Source organism: Enhydra lutris, unplaced genomic scaffold (genome assembly GCF_002288905.1).
Source record: "Enhydra lutris kenyoni isolate GAN:26980312 unplaced genomic scaffold, ASM228890v2 scaffoldscaffold10, whole genome shotgun sequence".
Classification (NCBI taxonomy): Eukaryota; Metazoa; Chordata; class Mammalia; order Carnivora; family Mustelidae; genus Enhydra; species Enhydra lutris.
In genome coordinates, this window is record NW_019154094.1 from 21,421,796 (window position 1) to 21,435,062 (window position 13,267).

Sequence of the window (13,267 nt, forward strand, 5' to 3'; positions counted from 1 at the left end):
CTCCATCGGAATGATCTCTATGAAGGCCAGAGCTTTATTTTTTGCTGCTCATTGCTTTTTCTATACTAAGCTTTTACAAATATTTGGTGCACAGACAGATGTATTTAATGGATGGATGGATGGATGGATGGACAGACTGAAAGCTCAAGGCATGAGAGTGAGATTATCTACCATTTATTGAGCACCTACTTAGTACTAAGCATTTAACATAGGTAATCTCAAATAATACGTACAACAATCTTGTAAGGTAGGCATTCTTCTTTGGTATTCTAAGAGAAGAAATTGGGCTCAAAAACTTTAAGTAGACTGCTCAAGGTCATACGGCTAGTAAATGTCAAGATCAGGATTTTTACATGGCTCTCTTTGACTCTACTCAAATTTCATACATACGTCATGATATTTATTGAGCTATTAATTCTCTGTTTTCCTTAGGGCTTCTTTTCACCTATCCTAAGCTTTGTATTTCCTGGGCTCTGGGATTTTTGCAAGGCAGAAAGCAGGAACTGCCTGAAGACAAAGGTTTTCCTTTTCTTTCTTTCTTTTTTTTAAAGATTTTATTTATTTATTTGAAAGAGAGAGAGAGCGATGGAGCATGAAGGGGAGCAGAAGGAGAGGGGCAAGGAGATGCCACGCTGAGTGTAGAGCCCCACACAGGGCTCCACTCCACGACCCTGAGATCATGACCTGAGTGGAAATCAAGTTAGACGCTTAACTGACTAAGTCACCCAGGTGTTCTGAGAAAGGTTCTTCTACTTTTTTTTTTTTTTTTTTTTTTTTAAGGTTCTTCTACTTTTATAGAAACCCGCCGATGGTGCCTGGTGTGCACAGGAGGCTGAGCCCATGGTACTAGGTGAGGATTCCCACTTTCCACTCTGGAAAGGAAAGCCAAGAGCCACTGGACTTCAAGAGATTGAGGTTACAGGAGGCATCCAGACTCTAGGCAAGAGGACCTCTCTTTACTCCCTTCTTCTCTCTGGCATTTGTATTCTGCCACGAGCCTCTCACATTCTCATGTGACTCAATTAACACAAGGTTTTCCAGTCAACCCAACAGGATGGGGCAAAGGAAACTGCCCACTGATTTACACACTTTCACAGCATCCATTTCTTGCACATCTGGTTAAGATTCATACCAGCTGTACATACATGAGGCAAAATAATTTAAATCACAGACTAAGTCCAATTGTAAAATAATACCCATTGACATTTGGGACCTGTCACTAGTCATCCTCTTATGTTTCCCCCAGTCATTTCCCAATTCCAAAAAAATCCACTCGCTTACAGAGCTCCAGTCCAAAGCTTTCCACCGTCCACAGGGGGTCACAGAACATTCTTCCTTTGCCACTGGTCTGGGCAGGGTCACACAGGCACTCTCGTCAGCCACAGAGCCGTCCTCATCCCAGCAGCTGACGTATCTCATCCGAGTACCTTTTCCACAAGTGGCTGAGCACTGGGTGTTAAAATAAAACAATGTAGGTATGTTACTTTGAAACGCTGATTCACTGGACAGTAACCTACTTCCTACAGTCATGTCAGAGAACCCCCGCCTCCCCTTCACCCTCTCTATGTCTTCCATCTATTTCTTACTGGTGTCCAAGACCCAAATCGCCACTGGGTTCTTGGTGCACTGTGTGTGCTTCTTCTTGTTTCCGGGACAGCAGGGGGAGGGTGACAAGATGGTAATTCGCAGTCCTAGATGGGGGAGGGGGACAAAAGCCAAAGTTACCGTGAAGTCCATGCACACTTTAATTGGCAAGGTGAATACAAATTGAAGGGCTAAGAATTCTAAGACCTCTGATTTCTGTGTGATTCTGGGCAGATCACAGGTCCTCTGTCAGCCCCCGTGTTTTCATCTATAAAATGGGGCATAATCTGAGTCACTCTGAGCATGCCTGAATGATGTATAATACAATAGTTATTTGCCTGTTCAAGTGGAAAGAGACAAAAATGTGGTAAAATGGCACCTAAGTAGGGAAAGAACAGGATGTTCTTTTAAAACGATCAACTGTCAATTTTTAACAGCTCTGAAGACCAAATCCAGTTCTCACATTTCAATTAATTTCCTAATCAGAAGGTGCTACTCAGGAACTGGTGTTCCAAGTTTCCCTAAAGAGAACTCTCGTGGTGCTGATGACATAGATCAAACCCAGATCCAAGGGGCGGAGTCATTATGCCAACGCCTGAAATGGATAGGACCTGCCTCGATCACTCGATCACTTGGAGGAAATAATGGCAGTGAACTGAGGTTATCTGCTATAGATAACATTTTCAGAGTTATAAATGGGAAAGCAGAAATGAGTACTTGCTCACAATTCAGCAAATATTCTTTGAGTCAGTATGTATCCGTTAAATGCCTGCGATGTCCAGGCATGGCGCAAAGTGTGGTGACCTCAGTGCTCAGCCCAGTATCAGGGAGCTTCCAAACCAAAGGGGGAAATTCTATTTCTTGGCTCCAGACCCTGCCTATTCTTCTGCCTACGGTCCAAAGAAAACCACAGGCTACTTTTCCCATAGTGAAGAAATTGTCCATATGCTTCAACTGCGGGAGCTGCCCCCTATACTCCATCAGAGCTTACGGAACAATTCAGAGAGAAATGTGTATTTTGAAGCTCTACGGGAGTTGCTACGTCCTCACCTTGTGACCGTGTAGATGTAATAGCTAACATTTCACAGGCATTTAGCTTGTGGTTTAGAATATGTCAGTGATGTAAAAAAAAAAAAAAAGATGACACAAGTCACAAGTGGTGTTTTATCATTCATCAATGACAACATGAACAACAATGCTGTATTCATTTACTTTTTGACACTCTTTGTCCATTGTTAACAACACACATGGAAATGTGCTCAGAACAGAAGCAGGACACTGGCCAGATGGGGCCCCAGGGCATGAGCTCTGGGCATGGTCAAGGTTCAAATCTTGTCTTTGGCAGTCAGCAAAACTGATTTACAAACCCAAGTCTTCTCCTTACACAGTCTCTTTGCATAAATGATGCTAAAATCCAGACCCACGAAGAGGAAGGTGCTGGTAGTGATTGCCAACTGGCTCTCTTGAGAAAAAAGGTGTACGTGTGTAGAAACGTACTTATATATATACACACACACACTCACATTACAGGCGCATGTTATGTCTATACTGGTATTTAGATGTTTGTTTGCTTATAAATTTTACTGATATAAAATTTTACTGCTATATATGCCACACAGTTTACATATAACAATAATATCTACAATTCTTCCTTTAAAATTCCATACAGTCAATTGAGTCTCACAGAGTACTTCGTCTGATTTTTGTTGGATTCTTGGATCTATGGCCAAAAAATGGTTGTAATCGCTGAATAAGTACAGTTCTGACATGAATGAGAGTTGATATTTTATGTTGAAGAGTAAGGTGACAGGGAAACAATGAAGATCGATGTCAGAACGCTATTCATCTACCAATGACCTGAGTGACTCCTGCGCTGAAGCAGACAATGATTTCCAAATGCCAGAAGGATATTTCCTTCATTTGATGTGTTATTTACAATGTGACAGCCCTGGACACGAGACTCTTTGAGGCATAATGTAGATTCTATGTAATCTACATTATTATTATTTTCTCCATCACTTTCTTAAGTCTAAAAAAAAATAATTTAAATCTAGAATTACAGCATTTGCTGATTTCTGTGGTGTACACACTGCCATAATAGCCGATTTGAAGTTACCAACATGATGACCACGAAGTCAGACTCGGGAAGAGATGTGCACTAGCTCTCCGTTATTCAGTATTTCCACCTTACAGATACAAATGTAAGTGTAAATCACCGCAGGAGCACAGAGAATAGCAAAATGGAGTAAAGCAAAGAGAGTGACAAGTAAGGCTGGCGTGCTTAATCAGTTTTGTTTTGAATACCATCTATTTAATCATAGGTTTATATTTTCCATTTTTAATAATGTTTCTGTTTAGCAACGAGCTTGCCCAATTCCTGAGAATTTACCAATGAGCTCTTGTGAGCTGGTGCAGAGCTGCTCCAGCACACGGCTGCTCCAACACATGACACTATCTGCTATGCCCGACATTAAAGTCACTTAAAAAAAAAATGTCTGAATTCAAGAAAACAGAACCAAACGATCAACAGTTGCTAGCCAATAAAATAATCAGAATCAAATGTACATACTTCAAAGAACCAGAGAAGAATGATCCTGGTACATCAAAATATTCGATTCAAGATGCATCAAGATACATCTGGGCCACTTAGTTAATCAGCCGGTGGCTCTACCTACACACTTACATATGGAAGGACTTCAAATGTGGCTGAACCATGGAGAAGGGCCAGCATCTCAGTGCCCAAAGCCAAGCCCTGAGCTGGACAAAGGAGACTTACCTGGGTATCAGTAGGTCTAGTTGCTGCATTGCAGTCATTGTCGTCTACCACGGACATGTAAGTCCCAATGATGCATTTCACTGCTCTTAGCTGGTATCCTTGTCCACAAGTGACACTGCACTGAGGGAAAGAAACACAACAAAAGGTATGCACATTTCAGCAAATTTTTTAAGAAAACAAATTTTCCATCATAGTGGAACAGAGAGGGCTGGCGCCCAGAGAAATTAAGTAAAAGAGAGCAACCAGCTCTGCACAAATTATATTCATCAATTATCACTTAGATACTTGGAATTATTTCTACCTCCCACTGGAATTTTATTTGCAGGAGTTCAACTCCTTGACTGTGATTCAATACATCCCTAATTTCAAAACTTACTACAAAGCTACAGTGATCAAAACAAAATAGAATAGAATTGAGCCCAGCAATAAATCCATACATCTATGGCCGAATGGTTTCCAACAAATTCTCAGCCATACAATGGGGGAAAGAATAATCTTTTTAATGAATGGTCGTGGCACAAGTGGCTATCTATATGCAAAAGCATGAAGCTGAACTCTTAACTCACACTGTACATAAAAATTAACCCCCAATAGATCAAAGACCTCAACATAAGAGCTAAAACTATAAAACTCTGAGAGGAAAAGATTATCTAAAAGCTTTGTGACGTGGAATTTAGTAATGATCTCTTGGATATGCCACCCCAAGCACAGGCAAAAAGAAAAAATGGACAAGTTGTATTTTATCACAATTTGTGATAAAATCACATCCTCAATGGACACCATGTGCAGAGTGGAAAGGCAACCAACCACAGGATTGGAGAAAATATTTGCAAATCAAATATCTGATAAAGGGTTGAAAACCACAATATACAGAACAGCTATAATTCAACAGCAAAAAGCAAACTTCATTAAAAAATAGGAAAAGAGGGGCGCCTGGGTGGCTCAATGGGTTAAGCCGCTGCCTTCGGCTCAGGTCATGATCTCAGGGTCCTGGGATCGAGCCCCGCATTGGGCTCTCTGCTCAGCGGGGAGCCTGCTTCCTCCTCTCTCTCTGCCTGCCTCTCTGCCTACTTGTGATCTCTGTCAAAAAAAAAAAAATAGGAAAAGAAGCACTGTTAAACTGTATGTTTAAGGAGCACATGGGTGGCTCAGGAGGTTGAACTTGCTCTTGATTTTTGCTCAGGTCATGATCTCAGGTAGTGATCCTGGGTCGTGGGATCAAGCCCAGTGGGGGGCTCTGCATGCAGTGTGGAATCTGATTGTCCCTCTCCCTCCCTTACTCTCCCTCTGACCCTCTCCCCGCTCTCTCTCTAAAGTGGATAGGTAAAATCTTTTGAAAAAAAAAAACAAGCAAAAATAAAAACCAACAAAAAACTGTATACTTCTAAATGGTTAAGATGGGGGTCGCCTGGGTGGTTCAGTCAGGTAAGTGTCCGACTCTTGACTTTGGCTCAGGTCATGATCTCCAAGTGGTGAGATTGAGCCCCACATCAGGCTCTGTGCTCAGTTCAGAGTCTGCATGAGATTCTCTATCTCCCTCCCTTCTGCCACTCTCCCAGCTCATGCTCTCTCTTTCTAGTTCTCTCTCAATAAATAAAATCTTAAAAGAATGGTTAAGATAGTAAATTTGATGTGGTATGTTTTTTGACCATAATTACAATTTTTTAAAATGGGCAAATGAAAAGATTCTCAGTCCCATTTGTTATTAGAGAAGATACAAAATCGAAATCATAATGATCATTACTCCCACTAGGAGAGCCATAATTGAGATGTGGGGAAATAAAAGCGTTGGCACAGACAAGGAAATCGGAACCCTTGTGTGTTGTTGGTAGGAATGTAAAATGGTGCCGGGTCTGTGGAAAACTGTTAAAAAGTTAAACACAGACTTACCATAGGATCCAGCAATACCACTCCTGGGGATACACCCCAAAAGAATTGAAATCAGGTACTAAAACAAGCGTTCATACCTGAACATTCATCTCAGCCCCATTCACAACATCCAAAAGGTACAAACATCTAAACGTCCAGCCAGGTACAGATGGATAAACACATGAGGTACATCAGCATAATGCAACATTATGCAGCCACAGAAAGGACTGAGGTACAGATATGTGCTCCAATTCAGACACTGGAACATGTATGCTACGTGAAATATATCTGAAGCCAAAGGTCACATATTGTAGGATTCCATTTACACAGAACACTGAGAAGTAAATCCATGGAAGTAGAGAACAGACAATTGGTTGCCAGGGACTATAGGGTTAGGGGGAAATGGAGAGAAATGGCTTTCTTGGTACTTTGGGGTGATGAGAAATTTCTGGAACTAGCGGGGGGGGGGCAGGTGCACTACATTATGAACGTACTAAAAGCCACTGAGCCGTTCACATGGAACTGCTTAGTTGTGTGACATGTGTCTTACTTCAAGTAAGAAACAGACTAAATACGCTCCTAATATTAGCCTAAAAATATGAGAAGAAAATCAGATGTATCAATACCAGTAATCTGTGCAGAGTTAAGGAATGGGCTTTCTTTTGTTCTTTTTGCTAAATTACATTTTGCAAAAAATTTCTCTTCTGGCCATGTATTACTCTTAAATAACATATTTAAAACAAAACAAAACAAAGCAAAAAAAAAAAAAACCAGTTTGTTACCCTGAATTGCATGTTCAATAAAAGGAAGAACAAGTCTCTGGCTAGGATTGGTCTGGTGTAGACACAGATTAAAAAAAAAAAATATATAGGCCCATTAGTTCCAAAAGATATTATACTCAAATCTTCATAGTGATTCTGAGCTGGGTTCTCTATTTGTTTTTCTCTTATTCCCTAAGAGTTATACAGATGTGGACAAAAAGGAGGCTGGACTTAGGAGTGTAAGAGATTCTCCCTGTTTAGTAGGATCAGACATGATCAGCTGCCTGTGGGTGGGAGGGTTCCCAAGAGTGTCAGTTTGATAGAAATGTTAAGGGGGTAGTGATAAAGCTACTCCCATTTATTGCATGCATTCTGGAAAAAGACATACACCAGGAGAGTTGCTGTAGCTGGGCCAGGTGGGGGGAGAGTTATCCTTCAAGAGCCTGTGAAAGTGACAGCAGACAGCTGCTTCGCTTCTCTTGGGAACTCAGAGTGCTGCTTAAATAGTACCCAGGACACTTTTGCTTCTATATTAGGAAGGACTTAATTCCCAGAGCAGTGGCTTCTCAAATGGGAGCCTAAAGGAGACTTTCACTCTCTCCTTTTAAGAATAGCTCAGGTCAAGACTGTGGGACTTGCAGACAAGGGGACTCGGAAAAGATCCTGGCAAAATGAGATGATCCCGACACTTTTGATCAAATCCCTTCTGTAGGAAGGGTCTGACTTATATATGAGAGGTGAGCCCAAAAGTCCCTCCCAAATCCTGGTCCAGACGCCCAGGCTGAAGGCTCTGGACCCCATTCTGTGACGACCCACAGCAGCACGCTAGAAGATAATACCAGCCAGACCCAAGATGTGTTGTCAGTTTGTTCCAACACTCCTGTGCTCCATCCCTAGTTTTCACCCCAGGGCGAGGAGTCGCCCGCGGGTCTGCAAAGGGAAGAATCGGCTCCAGGAGGGAGCAGCAATCCTCAGACCTGGGGCAAAACGGCTGCAGTTTCTCGGGCTCCATCCGGCGTCACGGCGGTATGGTGCAAGTCCCAAGTCCCAGCCGTTAAATCCCCACCCCTGGAATGCCCCTCTGCAAGCCCTCTTCAGATAAGAAGGAAAGAATGTAGTTAAGAACTTTATCGTTCAAAATACCTGTCCCCAGGGACCCGCCTGCCAGGACGCACATTCTGGCTGCTGACACGTCTGCATGGAGGCCGGCTTGGTCTCAGGGTCGCAGAGTCGATCACTCAATCGATCTTCACCAAACTGACACCACACCTGGCGGTGCTTATGCCCTTTTCCGCAGGTGACCAGGCACTGTGGTAAAGAGCACAGCCAATCAGGGGTGTTCCTGAACAACGTGTTGTGGCTCCCGGGGATTACTCACAGATTATCAGGAACACATGTGCTCCCTTCCCACAGCCATTCCTCTCTCTGCTAGCAATCTGTAAATGCATCAAGGCTCATTTTTCTTCCTTCCTTCCTCTTTCTTTCCCTTGCTCATTCTGTGTTTATAAAGGCTCTGGGACGGTGTCAAGCCCAGAATGAACTCAGCCTGGCACTACGCCATGAGATACACGTGTCCCCTGACTTATGACGGGGTTATATCCAGGTAAACCCGCTGCAAACTCAAAATACCCTAAGTCAAAAAATGCACTTACTACCTCTCACCAACCCCACTTCTGAGTAGAGGCCAGGCCGCCTGACACGTGGACAGAACACTCACGTTAGCCCACAGTGGGGCCAAGTCGTCCAACACGAAGCCTAGTTTATAATAAAGTGTCGAACATCTCATGCAATTTACTGGATTCTGTACTGAAAGTGAAAAGCAAAGCTATCGTGCGGACACAGGATGATTGACCCTCATGTGATTTCGACTGCACAGCTGACTGGGAGCTGCTGCCGCCCAGCACCGTAAGAGAGTGTATACCACCCATCACCAGCCCGGGAAAGGATCCAGATTTGAAACTCCAAGTACAGTGTCCGCTAAATGTGTATTGCTTTCACATCACCGTAAAGTACAAACATTGTTAAGTTGAACCATTCTAAGTCGGGGCAAGTCTGTATCATAAAACAACATTCTGTGATTTTCTAGCGCAGGAGTTAAGCATAGGGAATTTATGAGTCAGAACAATGTGGGTTTTAATCATACCACAACCAGTTACAGGTACTAAGTCAAGTGACGGTTCTGTACTTCCGTCTCTTCTGTACTTTCTCATCTCTACAAAGGGATAATGATAGTTCCTACTGCAGAGGATTGTGAAGACCGAATGAAAAAAAATCTAAGTAACGTACTTTGCACATGTTCATTAAATGTTAAATACCATCATCATTACTACCCAGGCGCATTGTGGAAAATTTGAAAAATACAGAAACGTGTAAAAGAGAAAGCTGTAATAAACCAAAAAATTCTGACTACCTGGGGATCCTCATAATTATTTTGCTGTTTTCTTCCCAGTTTTTCAGGCTAAGGAATGCTGGATTACCCTGCATATATAGTTTGATGTCTCCCCCACCTCCATTTTAGCAAGTCTTCTTGCAAAAAAGGTTAATTGATCTGAAATGATACCTTAGCTATTCTTAGCCATCTAGGTAAAACTCTAGCCCACTACCTTCTTTCATCTTTTTTTAAAACCAAATACTAGCTTTGATGCTAAGGCAGCCTGTTAACAGAAAAAAACCAGTAGGTTTGTTGTTCACTTGTGCAGGAATCAGACACTGTTACTCACAGGTACTTGCTTGCCTACCATTTCAGGGGCATTAATAATACCCTTTTAAGATTTGTATTGTATTTCCTGTTGAAAGTAAACAGTTAACACTGTGCTTACATGGTCGAGATAAGCAAATGGGCATGGAAGCTGCAGGAGAGAAACCAACACCTCTTTCCCCGCATTCCTGACTTGGCCCGTAAGTCAGGGACCTTCTGTTTCCTCTTCCACTTGCCCCCGTGAGGGAAGGCTGAGGGAGTCGCCTGTGTGGTGCGAATTTCACTGGGCTGGGTTAATAGTGACGAAAGGGGCTTCAGCTTTCTTCTCTTGCTGTCACCTAAGCTAAGCAACGAGGGCTTGCCTCAGGCTTCATCAGGTCAGGCTGGAGAGAGGCTAAAGTCTGGAACACTCCAGTAGTCCTTTCTTTTCTAAGGTTTCCATTAGCAACGGGATGGGTACGTCAGGCCACTTACTGGGGTCTAATTCTCTTATTTCACAGACGAGAAAATAGGAAACCTCCTTTTTTTCCCTTTAGCTTCAGTTCTAAGCCAGCACCGCTTTGTAATTAATAAAACCCTTATTTTCCTTTACAATGACTTAGCTGGGGGCTCAAAGAGGAGGAAAGGGAGAGATAGGTACTTCAAAAATCACCAACAGAAGCTATCAGTGTGAATGATGCCGCCAAACCCACCCTGCCCCTGGGGTCACTGGTGAGCCAGTCACACCCCGCTCAGCACTCCTGGGGCTGACTGAGGACCTCATTGCTTCATCCAGGGGAGGGGGGATAAGCAAACAGCAGGTGTAGACTTGAGGAGAGCTGGAGAGACTCAGAATTAGGGTAACAGAGATGACCTAGGGGAAATAAGAGCCCTCTTCTCTCACCTCTGACCAGTCTGCCGTTTCCCACTGTGGACAAGGGAACTCACTGCATCTCTGAACAGTGACTTTCTCTTGATGTGAGCATTTGCTGTCATCCAGGACATCATTGCGGGTGTTGACACAAATAGCCCTTCTCCTCTGGCTTCCACCATCACAGCTTTTCGAACACTGGAAGGAAAACACGCTACATGAAACTGTTGTCAGTTTCTCCCCCAGCACAGTTGGGGTCCTGGCTATGCCGCCTTGTCTCTTTCAGCCCTTAAGAAACAACCACCCAGGGGTGCCTGGGTGGCTCAGTGGGTTAAAGCCTCTGCCTTCAGCTCAGGTCACGATCTCAGGGTCCTGGGATCGAGCCCCACATTGGCTCTCTGCTCAGCAGGGAGCCTGCTTCCCACTCTCTCTCTGCCTGCCTCTCTGCCTACTTGTGATCGCTCTGTCAAATAAATAAATAAAATCTTAAAAAAAAAAAAAGAAACAACTATCCAACCGATCCAATTCTAGCTGTGATTTGGGGAGTATCTATTCATGTTATCCATTTATCCACCAGGTTTATATTACAGTCAACGTTAGTGAATCAGCATAAGAAAATAAAACTCGGAGTGGCCTATGGGGTATGGAGAAAGGGATTAGAGGAGTTGTTCCACCACTCTCAATTTCCACACACCATGTTCAGTGTCATATGATCAGACATTACAAATGGATCACGGTATTCTTCTGCAGAATGAGGTCAGGCATTGTAAATCAATCACAGAACTAATCAGTTCGTCGATTAGCCACCATCAACCAATCAGACTCAGCATCCAAGAAGAAGACTCACTGAGTGAGAACCAACTTACTTCAGTCCATGCAGAATAGCGCCAGCCACCTGTGTTACATTCTCCTGAGCATTTTTCCTGGTTGCTTGGTTTGGGGTGACCACTGCAAAAACTGTCGTCAACCTTCTCGGTCTTCCCATCCAGCCTGCTGTATTTGGCACAGTAGATGTCTAATGTGCGGTACCCCAAGCCACACTGGGCACTACATTCACTCCGGCTGGCAATGTGCCACCTACGCACAGTGGGGAGAAACCAACATTTCCATTAAATATGTATGTCCTATCTATATTCAACTGGTAGAAGTATGGAGTTCCTTTTTCTTCTTTAACTCAAACACCACAAAACCCAAAGCTACAGTCAGTTACTGGAATCCAACTTAAAACCGACATATTCATGTATTTTTCATGGCCGCCAATGCACATGGACGTCACAGAGGGCTAGTCAGAGGTTCTATCTTTGTGAAGATTCTCCCTTGATACGTTCCATCTGAAATTCAAGCAACCCCAAAGAAGAAAACACTGGAATTCAACAGAGCAAAAAAAAAAAGCAATTTTCTATTTAAAAGGTTCATGGAACTCAGCATTTCATTTCTCAAGAAGGCTGCATCTGATAGAGACCTGCGGCTGGGAACGCTCCTTAGACAACTTCCTTTATATGGGCTCTGCTAAAACGTGTTCAGTGGCCATCCTGTGACTTCATAAAGGAATGGATAATTGGACTGTAACTGTGAATTTCAAGTGTGCCAAACTCTGTGAATAAAGACTGAGTTCCTTTTAAACATGGACCACAGTCTATATAGTTTGATTAGACCATTTTTTTTTAAAGATTCAATTTTCTTTTTAGAGCAGTTTTAGGTTCATGCCATAACTGAGAGGAAGGTACAGAAACTTCCCATATGCCCCGGTCCCCACACCTGCAAAGCCTTCCCATTATCAGCATCTCCCCACAAAGTGGGGCATGTGCTTAAAAACTGACATATTCTTGGGGCACCTGGGTGGCTCAGTGGGTTGGGGCCTCTGCCTTCGGCTCGGGTCATGGTCCCGGGGTCCTGGGATCGAGTCGGGCATTGGGCTCTCTGCTCGGCGGGGAGTCTGCTTCCTCTTCTCTCTCTGCCTGCCTCTCTGCCTACTTGTGATCTCTGTCTGTCAAATAAATAATCTTTAAAAAAAAAACAACAAAAAAAACCTGACATATTCTTTTAATGCCCCCCAAATATGGTCAGTGCTCAAATTAAAACACAAAAATTTAAAACTGAATAGAAGAGTATAAATAAATGAGCTTAAAATGTAGGTTGTTGATTCAATTTAACAATCCAAAGACGACAATTTCTTCATAATCTCCATTTGAATTAACTCCTGTTAACTGTCTACTTCTCAGAAATTGGGTAGTTTGCCAAATACAAAAGCCCTAAGAATTCTTCCATCCACACCTGTCCAAGGGCAGGACTGGGAAACATTGAGGAGTACTGGCCACAGGCTTATCTTGGAGTTCCTCACAGATGCTTAAAAGTAGGTCAGAGTTGACCAACTTTTACGTTGGGTATGCAAAGTGGGCTACTGCGATTTTCCATTAGAGTGACACAGTATTTGGGGATTTTGTTCTAACTGGAACACGTTAAATGAAGGACTGTAAAACAATGCTTTATCTCATCCTGTCAAATTTAATCTGGGCAAACTCTCACTTCCCTGAGGAAGTGAGGTAAAAATGTGGTCCAATTCAACAGAAGCATCTGGAACTTTCATCTGCTCTTTGATTTTTGGCTACCTTCTCTTTGCCTTCATCACCATTTTCTCATGGAAAGCTTATCCATCCTGGGTGAGGGAGGCAGGAGTCCTGCCCCCACAAGAAAACACACCAGCAGATCAAAAGGAAAAGGGTCTCCCT

At 43.1% G+C, this 13,267-nt stretch overlaps 1 protein-coding gene across 1 annotated transcript in view; it reads right to left on the reverse strand.

The window, feature by feature from the left end:
* The window catches only part of LOC111143964 (ADAM metallopeptidase with thrombospondin type 1 motif 9), a 164,532-nt gene that overhangs the window by 82,610 nt on the left and 68,655 nt on the right, over positions 1-13,267 (reverse strand). Inside the window, exons 20-25 of the mRNA XM_022498000.1 lie at positions 11,405-11,615; positions 10,572-10,736; positions 8,134-8,298; positions 4,361-4,480; positions 1,587-1,691; positions 1,282-1,449 (exon numbers count right to left, since the gene is read on the reverse strand). Coding sequence (XP_022353708.1) covers positions 1,282-1,449; positions 1,587-1,691; positions 4,361-4,480; positions 8,134-8,298; positions 10,572-10,736; positions 11,405-11,615 — 934 coding nt within the window. The remainder of the gene's footprint in view (positions 1-1,281; positions 1,450-1,586; positions 1,692-4,360; positions 4,481-8,133; positions 8,299-10,571; positions 10,737-11,404; positions 11,616-13,267) is intronic.